Raw genomic sequence first — 27977 nt, 5'->3', positions numbered from 1 at the left:
TGCATGCCATGGGCATATGTGAAATGACACCCCAAAATAAATTCTGCTGCTTCTCCTGAGTACGGGGATACCACATATGTGGGACTTTTTGGGAGCCTAGCCGCGTACGGGGCCCCGAAAACCAAGCACCGCCTTCAGGCTTTCTAAGGGCGTAAATTTTTGAGTTCACTTCTCACTACCTATTACAGTTTTGAAGGCCATAAAATGCCAAGATGGCACAAAACCCCCACAAATGACCCCATTTTAGAAAGTAGACACCCCAAGCTATTTGCTGAGAGGCATGTTGAGTCCATGGAATATTTTATATTTTGCCACAAGTTGCGGGAAAATGACAAACTTTTTTTTTTTTTTTTTTTTTTTCACAAAGTTGTCACTAAATGATATATTGCTCACGCATGCCATGGGCATATGTGAAATGACACCCCAAAATAAATTCTGCTGCTTCTCCTGAGTACGGGGATACCACATATGTGGGACTTTTTGGGAGCCTAGCCGCTTACGGGGCCCCGAAAACCAAGCACCGCCTTCAGGCTTTCTAAGGGCGTTACAGTTTTGAAGGCCATAAAATGCCAAGATGGCACAAACCCCCCCCAAATGACCCCATTTTGGAAAGTAGACACCCCTAAATTTAGGGGTACACTAGTGAGACTAGGTAATAAATGGCGGGTGCCCTGAAACTATAAAAAAATAACTAACCAACCAGCGTCACCTGTAACAGTTATATGGTGATCACTGGTGAAAGGGTTAACTAGGGGGCAATTAGGGGGCTTTATGCGGTAGTATATGGGGGTCCCTGGCGCTATAAAAAGCTGCAGCGAACCTAAATACCTACCTGCCTAACTAGCGTCACCTGTGACACTAATACAGCGATCAGAAAAACGATCGCTTATTAGGCTGGGTTCACACTGGAGCGATGCGGGAACGCCACGAATGCGCGGCGGGTTCCCGCATCGCATGCCTCCCGGCGGCAGTTCACACTGCCCTATGCGAACTGCTGGGAGTGTCAGTGAAATGTTACTGACACCCCCAGATCAGTTCGCATATCGCAGTGCGATCTGCAAACTCGGATCGCATGGTGTGAACACCCATGCGATCCGATTCTGCTGCGGGCCAAAAAAAGGGTCCCGTGCGAATTTGCGGCGGGTGTGGCGGGTGCGGCGGGTGCGGCGAATGGCTGAACTCGAATCGCACAGAGATCGGATGTGATTTGCACTGCAGTGCGGTGCGAATCACATCCGTTCTCATAAACCGCTGCAATGTGAACCCAGCCTTAGTGACACTGGCGACGGGGGGTGATCACGGGGTTAAACCTTTATTGGGGGGGTTAGGGGGGTACCTTAGAACTAAAGGGGGCTAACCCTAACTGCCCTAACAGTTATTAGTCACAAATGACACCCGCCGGGTGATCAGGGGGTTAAACCTTTATTAGGTAATAAATGGCGGGTGCCCTGAAACTATAAAAAAATAACTAACCAACCAGCGTCACCTGTAACAGTTATATGGTGATCACTGGTGAAAGGGTTAACTAGGGGGCAATCAGGGGGCTTTATGCGGTAGTATATGGGGGTCCCTGGCGCTATAAAAAGCTGCGGCGAACCTAAATACCTACCTGCCTAACTAGCGTCACCTGTGACACTAATACGGCGATCAGAAAAATGATCGCTTATTAGGCTGGGTTCACACTGGAGCGATGCGGAAACGCCGCGAATCCGCGGCGGGTTCCCGCATCGCATGCCTCCCGGCAGCAGTTCACACTGCCCTATGCGAACTGCTGGGAGTGTCAGTGAAATGTTACTGACACCCCCAGATCAGTTCGCATATCGCAGTGCGATCTGCAAACTCGGATCGCATGGTGTGAACACCCATGCGATCCGATTCTGCTGCGGGCCAAAAAAAGGGTCCCGTGCGAATTTGCGGCGGGTGCGGCGGGTGTGGCGGGTGCGGCGAATGGCTGAACTCGAATCGCACAGAGATCGGATGTGATTTGCACTGCAGTGCGGTGCGAATCACATTCGTTCTCATAAACCGCTGCAATGTGAACCCAGCCTTAGTGACACTGGCGACGGGGGGTGATCACGGGGTTAAACCTTTATTGGGGGGGTTAGGGGGGTACATTAGAACTAAAGGGGGCTAACTCTAACTGCCCTAACAGTTATTACAGTCACAAATGACACCAATGCAAAAAAAAAAAAAATGACATTGGTGTCACTGTGACTGGGGGGCAGGGGTAATTGGGGGGGTGATCGGGGGGTAAAGGGGGGGTGTGAGTGTGCCTGGCATGTTCTACTGTGTGTGTAGAGTGTTGGTGCAACTCACTGATCCGCTCTCCTCCGTGTCGGAACGAAAAATACCGACACGGAGGAGAGAATACATCACTTCCTCTCCTGTGTTTACATTACAGGAGAGGAAGTGATGTCACCGGGGATTTCTATTCGTCGGGAGCGATCGCGAGGGGGTGGCCATGAATGAATGGCCGCCCCCTCGTCCCGGATCGCTCCCGGACGAAAACCGACCGCCGCAGGCACCGGGCGGGGGCCCGATCGGGCCCCCGACCCGCGGGAGGCAAGGGACGTACATGTATGTCCTTATGCCTGCCCGTGCCATTCTACCGACGTACATCGGCGTGCGGCGGTCGGCAACTGGTTAAATGTCCCATCCCGACGAGCTCGTGCACAGAAGCAAACACATACGAGTAACGCCCGCATATGAAAACGGTGGTCAAACCACACATGTGAGGTATTACCGCGATCGGTAGAGCGAGAGCAAAAATTCTACCCCTAGACCTACTCTGTAACACAAAAAATGCAACCTATAGAATTTTTTTTAAATGTCGCCTATGGAGATTTTTGAGGGTAAAAGTTTGACGCCATTCCATGAGCGGGCGCAATTTTCAAGCGTGACATGTTGGGTATCAATTTACCCAGCGTAACATTATCTTTCACAATTTAAAAAAAATTGGTCTAATTTTACTTGTGTCTTTTTTTTTTTTTTATTCAAAAATGTGAATTTTTTCCAAAAAAAGTGCGCTTGTAAGACCTCTGCACAAATACGGTGGGGGGAAAAAAAAAGTATTGTAACAACAGTCATTTTATTCTCTAAGGTGTTAGGAAAAAACAATATCTAATGTTTGGGGGTTCTAAGTAATTTTTCTAGCATAAAAAAAACAGCTTTACACATGTAAACACCAAAATCTCAAAACGAGGCTGGTCTTTAAGTGGTTAATTTGGGGGGATTTCCTCTCACTTCCTGTTTTGGCTATGGGACAGGAAGTAGAGGGAAATCTCCTCCATGGGATACAGATGTCAAACTTTTGTCTTTAGTTCTACATGAAAGTTTTTAAATTCCCAAATAATCCATCTTGACGTCATCTTTTACTAGTGTAACAACATTTCTATGTGAGTGAGTGGAATTATATTACAATGTTCATAGACCTATACGTACACGCAGCTTGTTATTGATCATTCTAGGTCTGCCAAAAAAAAAGGTATAACTAACCTTTTTGCTGACCATCTTCTGTCATATATTTATGATAAACAACAAAGTTTGTGAAGTTGATGAAATGCTTCCATATAATGTAGTGGGTTGCATTATCCATGTCTATGCCAGGAATACTTCCAGAAGAGGTGAGATTATGAAAAGATATGTTTGTTGCCTTTTCATAGTCATTTACAATGTCAGCTTGTATTGTCTGGTTTGAACTGATGTCTTGGGTTATGTTGAGGCAATCATTGGGCAGTTTTTGGGAAGCATCCAAATTAAAGCAGCAAGGTTTGTCTGTACTGTTCTGCTGAATTGATTGCTGTAAAGAAGAGTTTTTATCTGCTTTTAGAATTGAAATGCAGATTCTTGGTAATACAGGAGGGGAATCAAATCCATCCGGCTTGCTAATGCTACTCGCATCAGTGTACTTTGACCGTTTTAAAAGCTGCAGAAAGTCAAATGCGTTGGTCTTCTCTGCGAAGCAGGGCAGTAGAACAATAAATATTACACAATGTGACAGCTCAGGTCGCATTTCATATCGCCGTTTCATATTCTATAATAAAGTAAAATGGAAGAAAAAAAAAACAGTCATATACTTATACATTGCATTTATCTATGTAACGCTAAGGTAATCCACAACACTGCAGAGTGAACAGAGCCATTTACATCATCACTGCCCCGGTGGAGCATACAGTATAACATTGTTTTCATTTTTGTTTTTGGGAGGAACTCGGAGTACCCAAAAAGAAACACAATGGTTTAGCTAGGCTTCAAATCTTTTGTTTTCGTCCAAAAAATAAATGTATTTAGTTACTCCCAAAATGTGTTTTTATTTATTTTTTTTCGTTAAAAAAATTTATCTGTCCGAAATTTGGTTGACTATTACTAGTCAACCAAAATTAGAATTCTTCTATAGCCTATGCGAAAATGCATTCAGACTAAAATGAATGCACATGTCTACAAACCAGTGGTGCTAACCTCTGACCAAGCACATTTGAATAGATTTAAGCCCATAAACATGAATATGTAAATAAAATTGCAGGTATGGAATTTGCAGAAGGTTCTATTTTTCTAAACTATAATATTTTTATTATTTGGCATAACGCTCAATATTTTTTAGCTTTCATTGCCGCAAATGACAGTCATTACAGTTTAGTAAATTAAACCTCTAAGGTGATGATAATGAGAAATGACAAACTCCAAACTGAGGAGAATGGGTAAGTCTTGCTGAACACAGTGCTGATAAAAATTTCTATAAAATTCACATGTCAGAATTGAAAATGGTTAGATTTAGATCTTATGTGGGTGATAGAGATGTGACAACATTAAAAAGTCACAGACCAGATTGAACCCATTTGAAAACAAAACACAGTCAGCTCTGGACACAAAGCGAGGCATTATAAATCCCATTAAACTCTATTAGCAGAATGTCATAAAACCCTGTTAGCAGAAGGTCATAAAACTTCAGAATCATAAAGTGTACTTTTCAGAATCTGGAAAACCTCTTGTCAGGTCAAAAATGCAGGCAGTAAATAGTCTAAAGCCCCATACACACGGTCGGACTTGTACAAACTTTTCCGTGGACTTTTGTACAAAGTGTGTTGTCCACAAGTTTGTATTGCATACACACGGTCGGACTTTTTGACAACAAACACGAACGTGGTGACGTCACAACGTACGGACGCCACTTCAAAAGAGGACGTTCAATGACTCCAGCGCCACCTTTGGTCAACTTCTGTATTGTAGTCTGATCGTTTGCAATGGTTCTGAGCATGCGTGTTTGTACCTTGTACAAAAGTCCGATGCTTTTGCATACACACGGTCGGACTTTGCTCCATCGGACTTCTGTTGTCAAAAAGTTTGTCCGTTCGCAGAGCCAACAAAAGTCCGATGAAAACAGAAAAAGTTTGTCCGATGGAGCGTACACACAGTCGGATGTTGCTCCAAAACAGCTAATTTGCATGTTTGTTGTCAAAAAGTCCGACCGTGTGTACGGGCCTTAACAAAGCAATACATAATTTAAGGCTAGCCATACACTATACAATTTTCTTTTTCAATTTCCTTTTGATTTAGATTACCTTCAACTATATAGTGCAAGACCCTGCCTGATTACATACAAATTGAAAGGGTTTAGGTTTGACTTCATATTAAATGCTTTTGGTAAATCTAAAGGAAAGTTGAACAAGAAAATTGTATACAGGCATACCCCACTTTTAAGTACACAATGGGGTTTATTTACTAAAGCTGGAAAGTGCAAAATCAGGCTCCCTTCTGCCTAGAAATCAATGAGCTTCCAGGTTTTATTACCAAAGCTTAATTGAACAAGCTGGGTTAGAAGCTCATTGGTTTCTATGCAGAAGGGAGCCTGATTTTGCACTTTCCAGCTTTAGTAAAATAAAGCCCATTGCGTACTTAAAAGTGGGGTATGCCTGTAGTGTATAGCTAGCCTTAATTCTCATACACACGATCGGATTTTTGGCAGACAAAGCGCCAGACTTTTATCTGGATGGCGTGTTCCAGGAACTTGTCTTGCATACAAACGGTACACAATTGTCGGCCAATAAACAAGAACATAGTGACGTACTATGAGAAATTTTAGCTCTTGAGAGCCACCCTTTGGGCCCCTTCTGCTAATATCGTGTTTGGTGAGCACTGATTCCAAGCATGCGGGTTTGTACTTTCAACTTTTGTGTACAGATGATAGGAAAATCTAACAGACCGTTGGTCGCTGAAAATTGAATAGCCTGCCATCCAACATTCGTTGGCGTAAAGTTGGACAACAATTGTCTGCTGGAGTGTACTAATGGTTGGGTTTTAGGCCCACAGTCTGTCATCACACAATTCCCTACCGAAAATCCAATCGTGTATACGAGGCTTTAGTTTTTTTTTTGTTTGTTTGTTTTTTAACCTGAGGTACATGATATATCATGTATGACACCTATAAAACCATGATTTCATTCTATTTAATAATATGTTGATAGTCATATAATTGGTCTTAGGTGAGCATCCATTGAAGTAAAATAAAGCATTTCAGCATTCTTGCATCACCCCCTCAGCTTTTTTCACTCTGTACTCTGTAAACTCAGAGCCAAAGGCTACTTGAACTTTTCACTTTTAATCCTAAATTGTTTTAGTGCTAGTTCACACCAGATGCTGTTCTGTGCACTTTATTTCTGCATTAAAAATGCATGCACAGTGTTTTCCATGTACTCCAATGGATCTAGTTCACACCACTGCAGTCATTTGCAGTCAGTTTCTGGTGCAGAAAAAAATGTAGCGCATGCTGAATTTTTTCTGCACAGAACTCTACTGGAACAAAGAAAATTTTATTAAAAATACACTGGAATTGCGTGTGGTGTGAATTGTAAACAAAAACTGATCCAGTACGCATCCTGAGTACATTTTTGTGGTGTGAACTGGCCCTCGCGTACACACGATCAAACAATCCTGTGGAAAAGTCCCCCCGTGTGTAGCCTCCGGCGGACTTTTTGTTACCCAAAAGTACGGCGGACTTAGAAAGTAGTTTTGCACTCCAATCTTTCCGTCAGACTCGCATTTCGGCGGACAATCTGGCCGCGTGTGTGCCAGTCCACCATACTTTTGAAATGAACAGACTTTTCCCGCCCAGAGAAAAGTCCGCTCATTTTGAGCGCGTCTCCAGGTACCCAGGGCCAGCGAAGGAGGCATCGCTGGCCCCGTCACCTGGTATGGACTTAAAGGGGAACCCCAACGCCAAAAAAATCGGCGTGGGGTCCCCCCAGGTCCACATCAGACCCTTGTCCGAGCACGCTGGCCGGCCAGGAAAGGGGGGACGAGCGAGCGCCCCCCTCCTGAGCCGTACCAGGCCGTGTGCCCTCAACATGGGGGGTGCCTTGGGGAAGGGGTGGCGCGTGCCCCCCCACCCCAAAGCACCTTGTCCCCATGTTGATGAGCACAAGGGCCTCTTCTCGACAACCCTGGCCGTTGGTTGTCGGGTTCTGCAGGCGGGGGGCTTATCGGAATCCGGGAGCCCCCTTTAATAAGGGGGCCCCCGGATACCGACCCCCCCCCCCACCCTATGTGAATGAGTATGGGGTACAATGTAGTTGTTAGTAAATTACATCCCCACACAGTTAGAATCACCTAGCAGGGAACACATATAAACCTTTGATTGCACCCTAGTGTTAAACCCTTCCCTGTCAGTGACATTTACACAGTAATCAGTGCATTTTTATAGCACTGATTACTGTATAAATGTCAATGGTCCCAAAAATTTGTCAAAAGTGTCCAATCTATCAGCTGCATTGTCGCAATCTCAATAAAAATCGCTAATTGCCGTTATTACTAGTAAAAGAAAATGAAACAAAATGCTATAAATCTATTCCTTATTTTGTAAACGATATAACCTTTGCGCAAACCAATCAATATATGCTTATTGCGTTTTTTGTTTACCAAGTATATGTAGAAGAATATATATCGATCTAAACTGAGGAATATATTTTTTTGGGGGGGGGGGGGGGGCTATTTATTATAGCAAAAAGTAAAATATGTGTATTTTTTTAACATTTTCGATCTTTTATTTTTTTGTTTATAGCGCAAAAAAATACAAACCACAGAGGTAATCAAATGCCACCAAAAGAGAGCTCTATTTGTGATAGAAAATATGAATGAATAAATGAATGAATGAAATACTTGTATAGCGCACAATGCGAACTGAATCGCCTCTAGGCGCTGTGGCGAGCTTTGATCATCTGCTAAAAGAGGAAGGTCTTGAGTTTTTTTCCTAAAAGCCAGGTGATTTTCTTCCAGGCGGATGTTGATTGGTAGAGCATTCCATAGCCGAGGCCCTTGGACAGCGAATCTCTGATCCCCTTGGATTTATATAGGGATTTGGGCACGCGGAGGAGGTTTTTGTTGGCTGATCGAAGACTGCGGTTTGGTGTGTAATGATTTATTTTCTCCATTAGGTATTGCGGAGCTTCTCTATGCACGCATTTGTGGGTGAGGCAAAGGGTCTTGAACGTGATCCGATTTTTACGGTTAGCCAATGTAAGCTCCTCAGCGAAGGAGAGATGGATTCCCAGGGTTTTTTTCCTGTTATCAGCCTTGCCGCCGTGTTTTGGATCAGTTGTACTCGCGCAGGTTGATATTGTGGTAATCCTATGTAAAGCGAGTTTGCGTAGTCCAGTCGTGAATTAATGATTGTTCCAACTACCACTGCTTTGTCATTCTTTGGGATAAAAGGGATGAGTCTGCGAAGCATGCGTAGCAGATGGTGAGATCCACTGACTACAGATCCTATTTGCGCATCCATTGACATTTGTGCATCTAAAATAACCCTGAGACTCTTCGCTTTGGTCTTTGGGGAGATAGTCTGCCCAAAGACGGTTGGTGGAGACCGGGAGGTTTTGGTTGCGGGCTTATGATTTGGGTGTAAGATAAGAAGCACTGTCTTTGATTCATTCAGCTGGAGGGAGTTAGTTGTCATCCAGTCCTCTATTGATTTGAGGCAGTTTTCAAGTTGTTGTTGGTGATCTTTTTTACCATTGATCCGGAAATAAAGTTGCGTGTCGTCAGCGTAAGAGTGGAAGCAGAGATCTGAGCATCTGATGATTTGGAGAAGTGGGCGAATGTAAATGTTGAAGAGAACGGGTGAAAAAGGAGAGCCTTGAGGGACTCCGCAGGTGACTGCCCGAGTTTCGGAGAGGAATTTTCCTAGTTTCACTGTCTGTGACCGATTTCCTAGGAAGGACGCGAACCATTGGAGATCTACGTCTTGGACTCCGGCTACTTCTGTGAGTCGGATGAGTAGAATATTGTGATCTACTGTATCAAACGCTGCACTTAGGTCTAGCAGTACGAGGAGACACGGCTCTCCGTCATCTGCTGGTTCGAGGGCGTCATCCCAAATCTTGAGGAGAGCTTTTTCTGTTCCATGACCCGGGCGGAAGCCTGATTGCAGTGGGTCCAGGAGTTTGTGAGTATCCAGGTGAAGTTGTAGCTGATGTACTACAGCTTTCTCCATGATCTTAGAAATGGTGTTGAGGCTTGTAATTGGCCTACGGTTGTTTGGATCCTGAGGGTCCAGGTTTGGTTTCTTGAGTAGAGGTAGAGGTATGAGGGAGACTAGTGCTACACTCAGACTGTCTGCATCACATTTCTGAGCCAAGGAGCAAAAGACATTGGGACTTGTAGTCCTGTGTTCAACCATAACTGGAATCCTGAGTCTCCCTCATATTTTCTATCACAAATAGAGCTCTCTTTTGGAGGGAAACAGGAGCAGACTGCAGCAATAAATGGAGGCGCGGAAACACAGGCAAAGACAGAGGTGCAGGGCTGGCATGACTGATGCTAGGTAAACCCCTGCAGGGTTAAACTAAAAGATAGAGGAAGAGAAGGAGGGAGGAGCTGAGAGTCAGGAGGAAAGGGGCGGAGCACTATTTAAATGTGGGGAGGAGTCGAGCAGCAAGCGTGGGTCACAATATTCAGGAAGTTGCCCACCCACCCGCCCGCCTGCCCTTAGGTTTGGTTGATGTTATATTGATTGTATTTCTGGCTGTTGTCGGTGTTTCCTTTTTTCTTGCAGGTTCGGTGATGAGGGTCGTCATAGCAACAAAAGGCGGTGTCTTTGGTCTTTGACGGGGTAAAGAAACTGATGTGATGGAAGTGTGTGGAGGGCTCATAGGTGGTATGTGCACCCTTTTGGTGTATCCCAGCGGAAGGGTAGGCTGAGATACGGGTTTGGTGGCACTGCGGGAAAGTGGGTTGTCTCCAGGCTGATAAATGGCCGGAGGCCTGGTATGGTGAAAATTTGGTCCCGCGGTGTATTGGTGAAAAGGATAACGTTAAAAGGAGAACCGAGGTACCGTCAAAGACCAAACGACTGGGAGTTGTAATTGCTGTTGCAATATAAGTATTTTTATATTATAGTAATAAAAGTTATTTATTTTATTTTGGTTGAAGATTGGTTAAAATAAAGGCTGCTATGGCCAATTTTATACTCCAAACTCCGGTGTGGTCTATTTATTGGGGTAAGGGAAAAGGTTAAAGGTATAGGGTAGGGTAAATGGAAGGTTTCCGGGAAGGGGTGTATTACCGGATGCATAGGTCAAGGTAATGTCCACTGTATTCATATTCATACTGTACCATACTATGGTAGCCTGCACCTGGCTACATCTACTCATATGGGTTATTGTATTTACTAATTAGGGATATACTTTAGTGCCAATCTGACCCCCTTCTTATTCTCCTGTTGTGATTTCTGTATAGCACTGCGTGGCCTTTTTTTTTGTGGCCTCTCTGTGTTTGATTATTGACATATACTGCTGATTTCTACATCACACAACATCAAGAAAAAAAAAATGGAATATATTATCCACCTGGTCACACATTTATTTATATGTAGCCATAAAACAAATAAATAGGGTTTCGATTTTTGTATCTAACATTCCTTCCCTGTTCAAAGGATAAACAAAATGCGTACAATGGTGCAGCAGTCAAATCAGCAGCTGTGCCATTTCCCCTGACACTCTCCTTGTTGTTCTTGTCTGTTTTCTCTCAGGCATTACTTTTAACCATTAATACAACCCATGCTTTTGTTATGTATTCATTTGTAAAGCAACAAGGAAGTTATATAATGGCAGAAATAAAGTGTTTGTAGTCATTACCTAAGTGAGGTACATTCAGGAGTAACTACTTACACGCTCTGTGTAATGCACAGAGTCCTCTCAAGAGTGTCACCCGAGTTTCAGCAATGACAAAGGAGCCTGCCCCGTGCTGTCAAAAGCATTCCAAAATGGGAAGGGTTCCCTTATCTAAAAGGTTCCTCACCAAAGATGGCTGCCAAAGTCTCTCTAGAGTCCAATCAGATCACTTCCGCTCTCCAGACATTGTATGGAATCCCTAAGTCTTTAGTTCCCTTATGAGACTTCCCTTCCTATGCAATAATGGCACAGTGCTACCAGGCAGGAAGACTAACTGTCTAAATGTTTGTCCACACTATTGCGGGTGGTTGTGGGTGCTGGAATTGTAGCAATTTTGCCACCATGCAATTTCCCAGCTGTTCATTTCACCCTCAGTTGACTTCTTTCTGCTTGCATTTGACTTCCTAATGCCCTGTACACGCGGTCGGAACTTTCTGACGGAAAACGTGCGATTGGATTGTGTTGTCGGCAATTCCGATCGTGTGTGGGCTCCATCTGACTTTTTCCCCTTCGGAATTTCTGACACACAAAGTTTGAGAGCTAGATCTAAAATTTTCCTATGACAAAATCCGATTGTTTAAATTCCAATCATGTGTAGACGAATCCGACGCACAAAGTGCCATGCATGCTCAGAATAAATAATGAGACTAAAGCTATTGGCCTGTTTATAGTCCCGACTTGCGTGTTTTACATCACCTCGTTCTGAACGATCAGATTTTCTGACAACTTTGTACGACCGTGTGTATGCATGACAAGTTTGGACCAAAATCCATCTGAAAAAATCCAACAGATTTTTGTCGTCAGAATGTCCGACGGTGTGTAGAGGGCATAAGCTGCATACACCTCTCTCTTGCTGCTTTTGCGTTTCTGTTGACTTTCAAGGGGATAGCGATAGGTCTAATACAAACAAAAGCCTGTGTATACATGACCTTAGAAAAAAGTCCTTCCTTTTTTTTTTCACCTGGTTGTCTGGTGGGTAACACCTGTCCTATATCCATAGAGAAACAATAGAGACACAGTTGGACAGCAGCATTGTCTCAAAAGGATAATCTTAGTAGGTAGGTAAGGTTGAATAAAGTCCATCCAGTTCAACCTGTGTAGGTGTGTGTCTATGTGTAGGAAAATCATTTCCCATATCCCTGTATATTGTTAAATGTGTTTTACATAACTGAACAACTAATTAAATAATAAAAGCCTAAGAGCCAGTTCACACAGGGGCAACTCGACTTCCATCACTACTTTTGGAGGCAACTTGCACACAACTTGAGTATGAATAACAGCGCGACTTGGAGCGACTTCAACACCACTTGGGGCAACTTACAACACGATTTATGTCACCCCAGGCCAGGCGACTTTGGCAGTGGCCAATCAGAGAATAATCAGCTCTCGAGGGGGAACTCCACGCTAAATTTTAAATAAAAAACCAGCGTGGGTTCCCCCTCCAAGAGCATACCAGGCCCTTAGCTCTGGTATGGATTTTAAGGGAAACCTCCCTACGCCAAAAAAACAGCATGGGGGTCTCCCCAAAATCCATACCAGACCCTTATCCAAGCACGCAGCGTGGCCGGTCAGGAAGGGGGTGGGGATGAGCGCCCCCCCTCCTGAACTGTACCAGGCCGCACGTCCTCAACATGGGGCGTGGGTGCTTTGGGGCAGGGGGGCGCCTTGCCCTTCTCTCTTCTTTCTTCTTCCGATGTTGACACGACGCTCTCTTCCGCTGTAATGGCTTGTGCAAAGTGTGTGGCGACTTATATAGGCTTGGGGCGTGGTCACCGGCTGATGTCACATGGTGACTTCGGCCCTTATGACATCACAGTCCCAGCCTTCCCCAGGACTTGACGTAATAAGGGGCGGGGTCACCGGTGAGATCACCCGGTGACCATGCTCCATGCCTATATAAGTCTCTGCACACGTCGCACAAGCCATTACAGCGTCGTGTCAACATCGGAAGAAGAAAGAAGAGGGAATAATAATGGAGAAGACCGTGCTCCTCCGCTAGTAAAAGAGCTGGAAGAAGATAGCAGAGGAGTCGGCAGAAGAACCGGAGAGTGGGAGAAGAGGCCGAACAGAGCGAAGAAGTCGGAAGAAGACCCCCCTGGAGCTGATTAATAAATTACTTTAAAAACCTGTGTTGTGTTTTTTTTTTTAATTGACACTTTTTCCCCAGGTGAATGGGTAGGGGTACGATGTACCCCATACTCATTCACATAGGATGGGGGGCCGGGATCTAGGGACCTCCTTCTTATTACAGGGGGTTTCCGGATTTCAATAAGCCCCCCTCCTGCAGACCTCGACAACCAAAGGCCAGGGTTGTCGGGAAGAGGCCCTTGCCCTCATCAACATGGGTACTAGGTGCTTTGGGGTGGGGGGGCCGCAGCACCCACTCCCCCCCATGTTGAGGGCATGCGGTCTGGTACGGTTCAGGAGGAGTGAGCGCTCGCTCGTCCCCACCCCCTTTCCTGACCGGCTAGGCTGCGTGTTCGGATAAGGATCTGGTATGGATTTTGGGGGAACCCCCACACCGTTTTTTCTTTGTAGGGGGGTTCCCCTTAAAACCCATACCAGACCTAAGGGCCTGGTATGCTCCTGGAGGGGGAACCCATGCTGTTTTTTTTTTAAATCTGGAGTGGAGATCCCCTCGAGAGCTAATTATTCTGTGAGAGAGGCGACATTGTCGCTTCAATATAGATGGAGATCTGACTTGGAGGCGACTTCCATTGAAATCAATGGGTACAAGTCTCCTAGAAGTCGGATTGAAGTAGTACAGGAACCTTTTTTGAAGTCTGAGCGACTGTTGTAGTGTATATTAAGACGGCTCTATTAACTAACATTAATCAACATTGGGGAGGCCTGAAGTCGGTTACTTTTTGAACCGTTACAAAAACATTTTTGTAACAAGGCTCATTGGGGACGATTTACTAAGAAGAAAGCACTGTACCAGTTCATACATTAATTGGTGCGCCGGAAAAGTCATAAATTAAACGTGTGAACCGGCGCACATTGAATCACAAATAACAATAATAAATACCCACATATGCAACTGGCGCTAGGGTAACTGCGGTTTCCTCATTGATAATAGAGCACGTCCAATACAGTTGGTTAATTTAAAGCGGTAGTAAACCCGCATTTTTTTTTTTTTTTTTTTTAAAACCTGCAAAGCAAAAGGCATAATGAGCTAGTATGCACCGCATACTAGCTCATTATGAAATACTTACCTTAGAACGAGGCCCCGACATCTCGCCCGATCCACGCCGAGGAAGCCGACATGCTCCCTCGGCGTCTCTTCCGGGTATCGCGGCTCCGGCGCTGTGAGTGGCCGGAGCCGCGATATCGTCACTCCCGCGCATGCGCGCGGGAGATTTAAATCCGGCCGGACGAGCGCTGCCGGATTTTCGCGGAGAGAACCCCCTTGTGCGCATGCGCCGCTGCAGTCAGCGGCGCATACCGAGGGGAATATCTCCTAAACCGTACAGGTTTAGGAGATATTTTTTTTACCTACAGGTAAGCCTTATTATAGGCTTTCCTGTAGGTAAAAGTTAAAAAAGTGGGTTTACTTCCACTTTAAGCTCATTGAATATGTCTTGTTAGGCAATTAATAGGTGTACTCAGTTAATTAACCCTTTTGATGCTAATCTTATATCACTTATTACCCAAATCTTTCAATACTTTACAAAGAACAGAGAAGTGTTTCTAAACCCAATAAATTCATATTTTCAGATCTTGATCTTTAAAGGTGACCATGCACTGCAATCAGTTAGATCTTAAATAAATTAGATTTAGTGCACAAGCCATTTTTATTTCCTATATTTTGAATGAATTGTTCAAGTGCGTCTTCCTATTACCTATTTTGCCTAAATATCAAGTTGTACAGAAATTTGCCAATCAGATTGCATAGTGCATGACCATCTTAAGTGCTAAATTTGGAATGTAGATGTGCCATGGCACCCTTGTATTTTCCCAACGATATTACTTGGGCATTATACAAGTCACACGAAAAAACGTATTTTTTCAAGACATGCTAGAGTGACTAAGGAATCTTCAAACTATGGCTCTCGAGCTGTTACAGAACTACACATCCCATGAGGCATTGTAAAACTCGACATTCACAGACATGACTGGGATGATGGAAATTGTAGTTCCTGAACAACTGGAGGGCCATAGTTTGAAGACCCCTGTGATAGACCATTATTATGCCTCCAGAATTGGGAGTGTGACATCTACCCAACTTCTCTCTGCTGATGGACACAAGAACCTACATCTATATATATATATATATATCTATATATCTATATATATATATATATATATATATATATATATATATATATATATATATATATATATATATATCTATCTATTAGGGATGAGCTCAGGCGTGTTCGCATGGAACACGTGCTGAGCCCACCAGGAAGTCGGTCCAGCGCTGCGCTAATCACAGGCAGTGAGACATTGCTTGATCTCTGCAGCCGCACATCGGGGCAATGTCTCAGTGCCTGTGATTAGCGCAGCATTGCACCGACTTCCTGGCGGGCTCTGCACGTGTTCAATGCGAACACGCCTGAGCTCATCCCTACTATCTATCTATCTATATACATTGGCCTGGAAGTGAATCTGTACACAGGAAGTAGGTGTGTGTTTTGAGGCCAAATCATTGAGACACACACATGACCCACACAAACACCACTCCATGTAAAAATAAATCAAAAAATCTTAATTTGCAAATAAGGATCCTCTCAGAGATCGGGGCATGGTGGTGGGAAGAAGCAGTACAAGCAACTTCCTGGAGAGGCGTGATGTCATTCCCGTGTGCTGGCCACCGCTTCCGGGAACCAAATATGCGCCACTGGGACATACCTCTGCGCACGCAGCAGTTGTGCATCTCACATCAGGGCCGGACTGGCCTATCAGGATACCGGGACATTTCCCGGTAGGCTGCCTGCCCAGGGGCTGCTTTAATATATGCTGTGGCTGCAGCACTTCTTCTGCCTCCTTGTAACAGACAGCTGGAGACTGGCCGCTGTGTCATGGAGCTAAGTGTTAAATGTGTGGCCGCACTATGACAAAAGTCCCGCCCTCCTCCTAGAGCAGCTCGTGTGATAGACAGAACACTGCATCTATCAAACAAGCTGCTCTAGGAGGAGGACGGGACTTTTGTCATAGCCCGGCCGCACATTTAACACTGAGCTCTGTGACACAGCAGGAGCAGGAGATGCCCACTGTGTGTAATGCACACACTGACTGCTGAGACTGCATTTTTTATCACAGATGGTGAGGGAGGCTGCAATGATGGGCATGTGAGGCTGCAATGATGGTGAGGGAGGCTGCAATGATGGTGAGGTTGCAATGAGGGCACAGTAAGCCTTCAATGATGGGCATGTGAGGCTGCAATGATGGTGAGGGAGGCTGCAATGAGGGCACAGTAAGGCAGCAATGATGGTGAGGCTGCAATGAGGGCACAATAAGGCTGCAATGATGGGCACAGTGAGGCGGCAATGATCGTGAGGGAGGCTGCAATGAGGGCACAGTAAGGCGGCAATGATGGTGAGGGAGGCTGCAATGAGGGCACAGTAAAATTGCAATGATGGTGAGGCTGTAATGAGGACACAGTAAAGCTGCAATTATGGTGCGGGAGGCTGCAATGAGGGCACAGTAAAGTGGCAATGATGGTGAGGCTGCAATGAGAGCACAGTAAAGCGGCAATGATGGTGAGAGAGGCTGCAATGATGGTGAGGCTGCAATGATGGGCACAGTGAGGCGGAAATGATGATGAGGCTGCAATGAGGGCACAGTAAGGCGGCATTTGATGGGCACTGGTGAGGCTACATTGATCTCTTGTATCATGTCCTCAGTCTCTGCCCATCTCCTGTACCATGCCGGCAGCCTCTGACATCTTGACATCTGGACTATGCCCACAGCCTCTGACAATCTCCTGTAATATGCCATAATATATATACATATATACATATATATATAATCTCCCTAGCCCTATGTGCTCTCATATCTGTCTTATCTATATATATATATATATATATATATATATATATATATATATAATACACTCTTCAAATGTGCTTTAAAAAGCATGGTTTTCCCCTTTTATGAACAAGAAAATAATGACATTATGCTGTTGGGCTGGTATAATGATGCTATGAGGCTGGTATGAATTTATTTCCAGGGCTGGTTTTTATTCCCAGTCCGGCCCTGTCTCATATACACAGCAGTCACGCATCTAGCTGCAGGAACACAATTTTTATGGAAATTAATAGTAAAGCAGATGAATATTTCCAGGACTGGACTAACAAATCTTTATAGTGAAAGGAAACTGGTGTTTTCCCTTAAACAAGGTCTAAATGGGCCATTGACATGTATCACAGTTGAACTTAGGAATGTGTCTTTGCAAAGTTAAACAAAATTAAATTCTTTCTTATTTCTGCTTGGCGATAGATTGCAGAGGGATTAGAAGTCTTGTCAGTTTTTGGGGATGTCTGCACCCCTAATAGGGTGAAGACACCCCCCAAATTTTGCCAGTTTCTCCTTCAAATTTATTCACTTCCTGTCACATAGCCAACCAGGAAGTGAGGGTAAAACCCTACCAATGTCTTTCCTTGGGGACACACAGGTCAATCTAAATCATTTCCCCATTAGGGAAATTGCACTTTAGCATTTTGTTCTGTACACCCCAAATTATTATGTATCTTGGACTTTGGGGTTTATTTACTAAAGGCAAATCCACTTTGCACTACAAGTGCACTTTGAAGTGCAGTTGCTGGAGATCTGAGGGGGACATGCAAGGAAAAAAAAATGCATCTTTGCTTCTACATGATTGGATGATAAAATCACCAGTGCTTCCCCTCAGATTTACAGCGAGTACACTTCTATTGCTGAGTGGATTTGCTTTTAATAAACCCCAACATACCTAATAATTTGCCTAATGGGGACACTAGTTAGTTTGACCTGTGTGTCCCCAAGGAGAGACATTGGTAGGGTTTTACCCTCGCTTCTTGTTTGGCTATGTCAGCCCTCAAATTTTCCACTCGCCTACTCGCATTTTACCGGTGGGTGGTCATTGATTGGCAGCCATTCACCCAGTGATCACCCCGGTGGAAGAGAGCATGGAGGAAGAGGAGAGCCATGGGGGTCACAGAGCGGTATAGCATGCTGTTACAGCTTACATTGAAATTTCCTCCACTCTACTCGCCGTCACACACAGCCCTGCTTCCTCCTAACCCCATGCCTGTGATAGACAGAATGCGGGTCCACTACTGGGATGTATTCCACCTATGATAGGAGCGGGGTCAGAAGGAGGTGGGTTGTGTGTGATGGCGAGCAGAGAGGAGGCAATTTCATGTAAGCTGTAACAGCGTGCTATACCGCTCTGTGATCCCGTGGCTCTCCTCTAACTCCAGTCATGATCCGGCCACCCTTACTCTTCCTCCACCCTGGCATTGGGAGGGTGCAATGTTGGCACAGTGAGGCTGCAATCATGGGCACTGGTGTGGCTGTGCTGAGGGGAACTTGTAAAGTTGTTGTTAATATTTTTGTAACTTAATTCTGCATAAAACATTTAAGTGCCATTTCATGAGATAATTTATGAGGGCAGAATTAGGGGTGGGGCAACTGGTGGCGAATTACCCTTGAGGCCTGGCTAGTAGCTCAGGACGTGAAATTTTGACAGGAAGTGAAGCAAATTTTCAGAAAAGGGACACAAAGTCCAACCTAAAAAAAAAAAAAAAAAAAAAGACACTCGGTTTCACTCAAATGCACATGATTAGAATAGGATTGTCTTGAGCTAGATTTTAGCTCAGTGCTCTAAATCAGGGGTTCTCAACCCTGTCCTCAAGTACCCCCAACAGGCCATATTTGCAGGTTTACTTTCATCTTGCACAGGTGCTTTAAATCAGTGTCAATAGCTTGGTATTTTGTACAACTATTTTAGCTAAGATAAATTCCTAAAACATGTCCTTCTGGGGGTACTTGAGGACTGAGGCTGAGAACCACTATGCTAAAATGGAAAATGGAATACTTAACTCTCTGTAATTGTCCTTGGCAGCATACACACACAATCCATACATATGCTACCATGAAGGCACCAGGAAAGTAGCTTTTAGACAAAATCACACTTTTTTGTTTTGCCATGCCAAGTTAGGGTGCAGCTGTGAAATCTGTTGCATGGAAAGTCAGGGGGGGGGGTGGAAGAGTGTCAAATGCATTACTTGGATTGAGCATGCATCTGCAAAACAAATTAACAAAACTCAAAAAAAAACATTTACTACAAATTTTATTGGTCAACAAAACAGGACTTGGAAAAGAGCAAGGAAAGCAAAAGAAAACATCTATGTTAATTTGAGACACTAACAGAATATGGTTTTGAGGTCTGACCATTTTGCAGAGGAAATTAACAGGAGTTAAAAGGACTGCGCCCACAAACAGACAGTCTCTTAAGGATTTAAACATTTAGTAGTCACAACAGCTTGATGAAGATTTTGCAAAATAATGCAGCACAGACAATTCAATCAAAGTGAAACTAACAACCTACAAACACAGATTGACAGCATCAAAAAAGATTTCAGCGAAAAATGTCACCCCCCCCCCCCCAAAAAAAAAAAAAAGTAAAAAATACTTGCTTTAAAACAAATCTGTTTTGCAAAGACATAACAAACAAAATACATGTGTTACAGACACCGTAAGGGCACCCAGCTGTAACACGCACACTCTTGCTTCTTTTCGGGGCAGGGCAAAGAATGCTAGCTTTACATAACATAGGTTTGTGTGCTAATGAGGCAATTGAAAACACACACACAGTCCATGAAACACACAAAATGCAAGTTCTCCCAATGTAGAGACAGAACTTCAAAGTGGGTACACCTGTTAAAATCACACTCTCTGAGCAGTCCCAGAAAAATCCAAGTGCTGTTCACACACAAAAAAACCCCAAATCCCTGAGCATGCCCAGAACAACCCAAATGCATTCCACGCACTAAAAGCCACAGCAAAAAACCAAAGTCCCTGAGCATGCCCAGAACAACCCAAATGCAGCAAGCACAAAATAAGCCACCCCCTGTCCAAAAACCCCCTGGCAAAAGCTATACAACAAATACCATTGCAGTCTATGGGAACTGACTTGTTAATTTTGCTAGTCCCCACTTGGCTGGCTTATATTCTAGTTATTGGCCTTAAAATGGGTATGGGGGCCCAGGTCCCACCCCGAGGGACATATATTAGCCGATTACCAACTGGCGCACGCCAATGTACATCGGCAGAATGGCACGGCTGGGCAAATGGGCATACCTGTACGGCCCCTTAAATTTGCCACCATGCCATCACATGCACAACAACGGCGGCACGCGCCTGTGCTGGCAGGGACCTCCGTGAGTCGGGTCGATGGTCCCGCAGACTCGATCGCTGCAGGGATACCCACGATCTTCTCACGGGGAGGAAGAACGGGGAGATGCTAATGTAAACAAGCATTTCCCCATTCTGCCTAGTGACAGTGTCATTGATTTCTGCTCCTTGTGATCAGGAGCAGAGATCAGCGACATGTCACATGTAGTCACACCCTCCCACAGTTAGAAACACACCCCAGGACACACTTAATCCTTACCCTGCCCCCTAGAGGTTAACTCCTTCAGTGCCAGTGTCATTTACCCAGGAATCAGTGCATTTGAATAGCACTGATTGCATTGTATGGTCCCAAAAATGTGTAAAAAATGTCCGATATGTCCACCATAATGTCGCAGTCATGATAAAAATCGCTGATCGCCACCATTACTAGTAAAAAAATTATTAATAAAAATGCCATAAAACGATCCCCTGTTTTATAAACGCTATAGCTTTTGTGCAAACAAATCAATAAATGCTTATTGCAATTTTTTTTTTTTTTTACCAAAAATATGTAAAATATGTATTAGCCTAAACTGGGGAAGACTTTTTTTTATATATATATTTTTGGGGGATATTTATTATAGCAAAAGGTAAAAAATAATGTGTTTTTTTTCAAAATTGTCGCTCTTTTTTTGTTTATAGCACAAAAAATAAAAACCGCAGGGGTTATCAAATACCACCAAAAGAAAGCTCTATTTGTGGGGGATAAAAGGACGTCAAATTGTTTGGGAGCCACGTCGAAGAAAGCTCTATTTGTGGGGGATAAAAGGACGTCAAATTGTTTGGAAGTGCTCTGGTCAGGAAGGAGGTAAAATCTTCCAGGGCTGAATCGGTCACCAATTTGGACAGCCCCAAAAACAAAACATGGAGAAGTGCCTTTAAAAATGCAGAATTGCTTAAAAGCAAGCAACTTGGGGGGGGGGGGGGCTTACTTTGCCTGTAAAGTGGTGCATCTGAAGCATGTATGCAAAATGCTGCTTCAAATGTGTACGGCTTTAGAGAAAACTTACAAATCTGCAAGATTTTAGCCCAAAACAAAAAATAGCTTGCTCCCCTCCCCCCAATACATACAAGGTCATTTGGGTCTCTTAAGGCTTGAAATGAGAACCCCCCCCCCACATGAAAAATACCACCCTAAACCTAAAAAATATTGTGCCCCTCCCACACACTAATAAACCCATAGCTAAACATACAGAAAGCCAGCCCATGAAAAGGGGTGGATGCTTGGGAACAGGAGGGGCTCGGGCACCCCAAAAGTCAAATGAGTTGTAAAGTTAGAAGGTTTTTTTTATCTTAATGCATTCTAAGCATCTTACCAGAGCACTTTTTGTGATTCGGCACTGCGTTGCTTTAACTGACAATTGCGCGGTCATTCGATGCTGCACCCAAACAAAATTGACGTCCTTTTTTTCCTACAAATAGAGCTTTATTTTGGTGGTATTTGATCACCTCTGCGGTTTTTATTTTTTGCGCTATAAACAAAAAAAGAGCAACAATTTTGAAAAAAAAACAATATTTTTTTACTTTTTGCTATAATAAATAGTGATGGACGAACTTCCAACGGGACGTTTCGTGAACGCGAACCGGAACGTTCTCGGCGGGCTCCATTGACTTCAATGGGAGGCGAACTTCGCAAACCTACAGGTCAAATTTGCAGCCACAAAATAATTAATAGCTGTGCAAACATAGTCCCACCACATGGCCAATGACATAACACATGTATGAGGTGAATCTGGGATCGACAACTTCAAGCATTCTATTTTTATATGGAAAATTGTTGTGACAATTCAGGACTGTGGAGCGCATGAAGGCAATGGAGGAGAGTGAAGGTCAGGGACCAGGGTAGGCAAAGAAGAGGGTGCAGGAGATGATCACCAGCAGCGTGACATACAGCAATGACACCTGCACCGTGATAGAGTGATCTGACAACAACACCGTGATAGAGAGCACTGACATCAGCAGCGTGACATACAGCAATGACACCTGCACCGTGATAGAGTGATCTGACAACAGCACCGTGATAGAGAGCACTGACATCAGCAGCGTGACATAAAGCACTCACACCAGCACCGTGATATACAGCACTGACAGCAGCACCGTGATAGAGAGCACTGACATCAGCAGCGTGACATAAAGCACTCACACCAGCACCGTGATATACAGCACTGACAGCAGCACCGTGATAGAGAGCACTGACATCAGCAGCGTGACATAAAGCACTAACACCAGCACCGTGATATACAGCACTGACAGCAGCACCGTGATAGAGAGCACTGACATCAGCAGCGTGACATACAGCAATGACACCTGCACCGTGATAGAGTGATCTGACAGCAGCACCGTGATAGAGAGCACTGACATCAGCAGCGTGACATAAAGCACTCACACCAGCACCGTGATATACAGCACTGACAGCAGCACCGTGATAGAGAGCACTGACATCAGCAGTGTGGCATACAGCAATGACACCTGCACCGTGATAGAGTGATCTGACAGCAGCACCGTGATAGAGAGCACTGACATCAGCAGCGTGACATAAAGCACTCACACCAGCACCGTGATATACAGCACTGACAGCAGCACCGTGACAGAGAGCACTGACATCAGCACCGTGATATACAGCACTGACACCTGCACCGTAAGCAGCCCCTGGAGGAAGTCAGCATAGCACAGGGATGGTGGGAGCCCCTCATAATGAGCATAGCACAGGGATGGTGGGAGCCCCTCATAATAAGCAGCCCCAGGAGGATGTCAGCATAGCACAGGGATGGTGGGAGCCCCTCATAATAAGCAGCCCCAGGAGTAAGTCAGCACAGCACAGGGATGGTGGGAGCCCTTCATAATGAGCATAGCACAGGGATGGTGGGAGCACCCCAAAATATGCACAGCAGAGGTACAGCCCCAGGAGGAAGCCAGCACAGCACAGGGATGGTGGGAGCCCCTCATAATATGCACAGCAGAGGTACAGCCCCAGGAGGATATCAGCACAGCACAGGGATGGTGGGAGCCCCTCATAATATGCACAGCAGAGATACAGCCCCAGGAGGATGTCAGCACAGCACAGGGATGGTGGGAGCCCCTCATAATAAGCAGCCCCACTAGAAATATGACACCGCTCAACCTCTTCAAAAGAGGAGGGTACGGGCATATAGTACAGTGTGCTTTTTTTGGACAAGGAAGTGAGCCAAATGAAGAAAGAAGGTCTCTGTGCTTGATTAAAAAAATTGTTTATAGACATATACATGGTCTACTGGTCACATGTGTTGAATTCCTCCGAGATCCATGCCTCATTCATTTTTAGAAATGTGAGGTAGTTAACACTGTCGTGAGCTAGGCGAGTACGCTTATCGGTCACGATCCCCCCTGCTGCGCTGAACGTCCTTTCGGACAGGACACTGGATGAGGGGCAAGCCAACAGTTCAATTGCAAATTGGGCAAGCTCTGGCCAGAGGTCAAGCCTGCCCACCCAGTAGTCCAGGGGTTAATCACTCCTCAGAGCGTCCACATCGGCCGTTAACCCGATGTAGTCGGACACCTGACGGTCTAGGCGTTCCCTGATGCTGGATCCGGATGACACCTGTCGATGGGTCGCCTGAAAGAATGACCTCATATCTGAAGTCATTAGCACATCTTCAAACCGGCCTCTTCTTGTAGGCACTGTTGGATTGGTACCCGCAACTCCTTCTCTGGGAGTGGGAATTGCTCCTCTGCCAGCGCACGCAAAAGCAGAATGCAGCATTTCTCGAAGCAAGGCCTGGAAGTGCTGCATTCTGACAGCCCTCTGTGACGGCGGTAACATTTCCGCCATTTTATGTGTGTACCGGGTGTCTAAGTACGTTGCCACCCAGTACTGGTCCTTGACCCTTATGCTTTTTATACGGGGGTCCCTATTAAAACACTGGAGCATGAAGGCCCCCATTTGCACTAAAGTGGAAGCGGTATGGTGGCCTGGCTCCTGCTCATCATCCAGGATAATGTCGTCCTCTTCATTCTCCTCTCCCCATCCACGCACAACAGGGATCCCAGAAAGGTTTAAAGCATGCTCTTCTTGCTCCTCCTCATCCGCCCCGGCACCATCCTCCTCTGACTCCTCTTCAGACTCCTGTTGTTGACTTGTCTCAGATAGAGTAGCCCTCCCTGGGAATTCATCCAGCATAGCGACTTCCTCATCTTCCCGCTCCTGCTCCTCCACAGCTTGATCAATGACACGACGCAATGCACGCTCCATAAAGAAGGCATAAGGTACCATGTCACTGATGGCGCCATGGCTGCGACTGACCAGTTTGGTGATCTCCTCAAATGGGTGCACAAGTCTGCATGCGTCGCGCATGAGCAGCCACTGGCGCAGTGAAAAAAAACCCAGCTCCCCAGAACCGGTTCTCCCGCAGAGTTCATACAGGTAGACGTTAACTGCATGTTTCTGCTGGAGCAGCCTATCAAGCATATAGAAGATTGAGTTCCATCGCGTCGGGCAATCGCAAATAAGACGTCTGACCGGCAGATTGTGTCGCCCCTGAATGTCAGCAAGGCGAGCCGTGGCCGTGTAAGATCTTCTAAAATGGGCCGAGATTTTCCTTGCCTGCCGCAAGATGTCCTGGACCCCAGGGTATTTGACAACGAATTGCTGCACGACCAAGTTTAAGACGTGTGCCATGCATGGCACGTGTGTGATTTTGCCCTGTTTCAATGCACTAAGCAGATTGGCACCATTGTCACACACCACTTTACCAACTGTCAAATTGAGAGGTGTTAGCCACTGATCTGCCTGTGAACGCAAAGCTGAAAGTAGTGCCGGGCCAGTGTGGCTCTTGGCTTCCAGGCACAACAGACGCAGCACGGCATGGCAACGTCTCACCTGGCATGTCGAATAGGTTCTGGGGAGCTTGGGCAGCGCAGCAGAAGAGATGCTAGCAGCGGAAAAGGAGGAGTCAGCCGAGGAGGAGAGGGAGGAGGACGGAGTAGGAGGAGGAGGAGAAGAAGAGTCAGGCCTGCACGGGTGCCACGGGTTACATGCTTGACGGCCGTCAGAAGGTTCACCCAGTGGGCAGTAAAAGTGATATACCTTCCCTGCCCGTGTTTGCTAGACCACATGTCTGTGGTCAGATGTATCTTGGCACCGACACTGTGTGCCAGAGATACATTCACTTGCCGCTGAACATGGCCATATAGCTCTGGGATGCCCTTCTCTAAGAAATACTTCCTTCCTGGGACCTTCCATTGTGGTGTTCCAATGGCCACAAATTAGCAAAAGGCCTCCGAGTCCACCAGTTTATATGGCAGTAGTTGGCGGGCTATCAGTTCTGACAAGCCAGCCATCAACCGTTGGGCAAGAGGGTTATCCGGCGTCATCATTTTTTTACGCTCGAACATTAGGCCCACGGAAGCCTGCCTTTTTGCAGAAAAACGTGAGCTTGGCGTGATGGAAGGTGGAGTGGAGGACAATTGTGAGGAGAAGGAGAAGGAGAAGTAGAAGACGAGGCTGGACGGTGAGAGCCTGCAGTGTGGCTTTGTGTGTTCCGTTGCTCCCACTCGGCTCGGTGATGGCTGCTCATGTGCCTTCTTAAGGCGGTCGTCCCTAGGTGAGTGTTGGGCTTACCGCGACTAATGCGTTGACTGCAAAGATTGCAGATGGCAACACTATTGTCAGCAGCGGACACGTTAAAAAAAGCCCACACTGCGGAGCCATGTGCCGGTGTCCTGGGAGCGCCAGATGTGACCGTACATGGTCGATGGCTCGCTCCTGATACATTTGCAGTCTGCTTTGTCCCTCCTGTGCAATGTAAGTTATTCCTGCTTCTCCTCCCTATCTGCTGGTCCATATCTCCCTCTGAACTCCCCTCCTCTTCCTCTCTTGTGGGCACCCACGTGACATCACTAGACACGTCATCATCAACGTCACCTTCCCCACCGCTATAAGTAGAGATCTCGGAGTAGGCAGCAACACCGGGGACCAACCTCCTCCTTGGGCTGATCTGGGTACTGTCGTCAGACTGCTTAGTAGCGGTTGTTGCTGCCTCCTCTTCCTGATCCAATACCAAGAGTGGCTGAGCATCAGAAATGTCTTGATATGGATTGGAAAATAATTCCTGTGACTCAAGCGGAAGGTATGTGGTGGTGGTGGTGGTGGTGTTGGTGGTAGTGTCTTTGGGGGTGCACATTGCAGAGAGTGAAGAAGAGGGTGCAGATCGAGAGGATGAGGAGGGTGCAGAAGAGTAAGGCTGAGCTAGCCACTCAACCAAGTCTGGTGCGTCCTTTAAAGTAATTGAACGTACCTTCTGCAACTTCCCACTTTGGCTGAAGCCTGTTGCTCCTACCCTACCCCTACCACCCCTGCGGAAGGGCCTGCCTCTTCCTCTGCCTGTCATTTTTTTAAATGACCCTGTGACAAAACTCTCAGTCCCTATACCGATGAAGGACTGCTGCAGTATAGGGCAGCGGTCAGCAGTAGTGCACCTCAACCCTATGTATTGTGGACCTATACCAGTCCTTATAGAGTAGCAGACTGTACCTCACTCAACCCTATGTACTGTAGCACCCTATACCTTACCAGTCCTTATAAGGACATTTGTGGACCAAGTAGGTTGTGTGTGAGTGATTAGCAGACTGTACGTCAGTCCCTATACCGATGAAGGACTGCTGCAGTATAGGGCAGCGGTCAGCAGTAGTGCACCTCAACCCTATGTACTGTGGACCGATACCAGTCCTTATAGAATGGCAGACTATACCTCACTCAACCCTATGTACTGTAGCACCCTAGACAGACCAAGTTATCAGTCCTTATAAGGAGCTTTGTGGAACAAGTGGGTTGTGAATGATTAGCAGCAGGGGTGGACTGACAACTGATGGGGCCCCCGGGCAATAGAAGATCATGGGGCCCCCTGCATCCCAAGCCACACCTGCACAGGGGGACATGGGGGGAGCACACAGGGAGACACTGGGGGGGGAGCATACAGAGGGGACAGTGTGGGGGAGAGTATACAGGTGGGACAGTGTGGGGGAGAGTATACAGGGGGACAGTGTGGGGGGGACAGTGTGAGGGTAGAGTATACGGGGGGCAGTGTTGGGGGAGAGTATACAGGGGGGCAGTGTGGGGGGAGAGTATACAGGGGGTACAGTGTGAGGGGAGAGTATACAGGGGGCAGTGTGGGGGGGGAGAGTATACAGAGGCGACAGTGTGGGGGGAGAGTATACAGGGGGGACAGTGTGTGGGGAGAGTATACAGGTGGGACAGTGTAGGGGGAGAGTATACAGGGGGGACAGTGTGGGGGGAGAATATACAGGGGGGACAGTGTGGGGGGGGATATGCAGGGGGGACAGTGTGGGGGGGGGAGTATACAATGGGGAAGGTGTGGGGGGGGGAGCATACAGGGGGGAAGGTGTGAGGGGAGAGTATGCAGGGGGGATGGTTTGGGGGGAGAGTATACAGGGGGGCGG

The 27977-nt window shown here is 46.0% G+C and overlaps 1 protein-coding gene across 2 annotated transcripts in view; it reads right to left on the bottom strand.

Annotated features, from left to right (window-relative positions):
• The window catches only part of GFY (golgi associated olfactory signaling regulator), a 96938-nt gene that overhangs the window by 55621 nt on the left and 13340 nt on the right, over positions 1-27977 (bottom strand). For both annotated transcript variants that reach the window (XM_077457004.1, XM_077457003.1), the window contains exon 2: positions 3496-4033. In XM_077457004.1, the coding sequence (XP_077313130.1) occupies positions 3496-4030 (535 nt within the window). In that variant the 5' untranslated portion in view covers positions 4031-4033. The remainder of the gene's footprint in view (positions 1-3495; positions 4034-27977) is intronic.

The sequence above is a fragment of the Lithobates pipiens genome, unplaced genomic scaffold, assembly GCF_037356315.1.
Source record: "Lithobates pipiens isolate NorthernLeopardFrog02 unplaced genomic scaffold, aLitPip1_a1.2 Scaffold_27, whole genome shotgun sequence".
Taxonomy (NCBI): Eukaryota; Metazoa; Chordata; class Amphibia; order Anura; family Ranidae; genus Lithobates; species Lithobates pipiens.
This window is presented reverse-complemented; position numbering and strand designations above follow the sequence as displayed.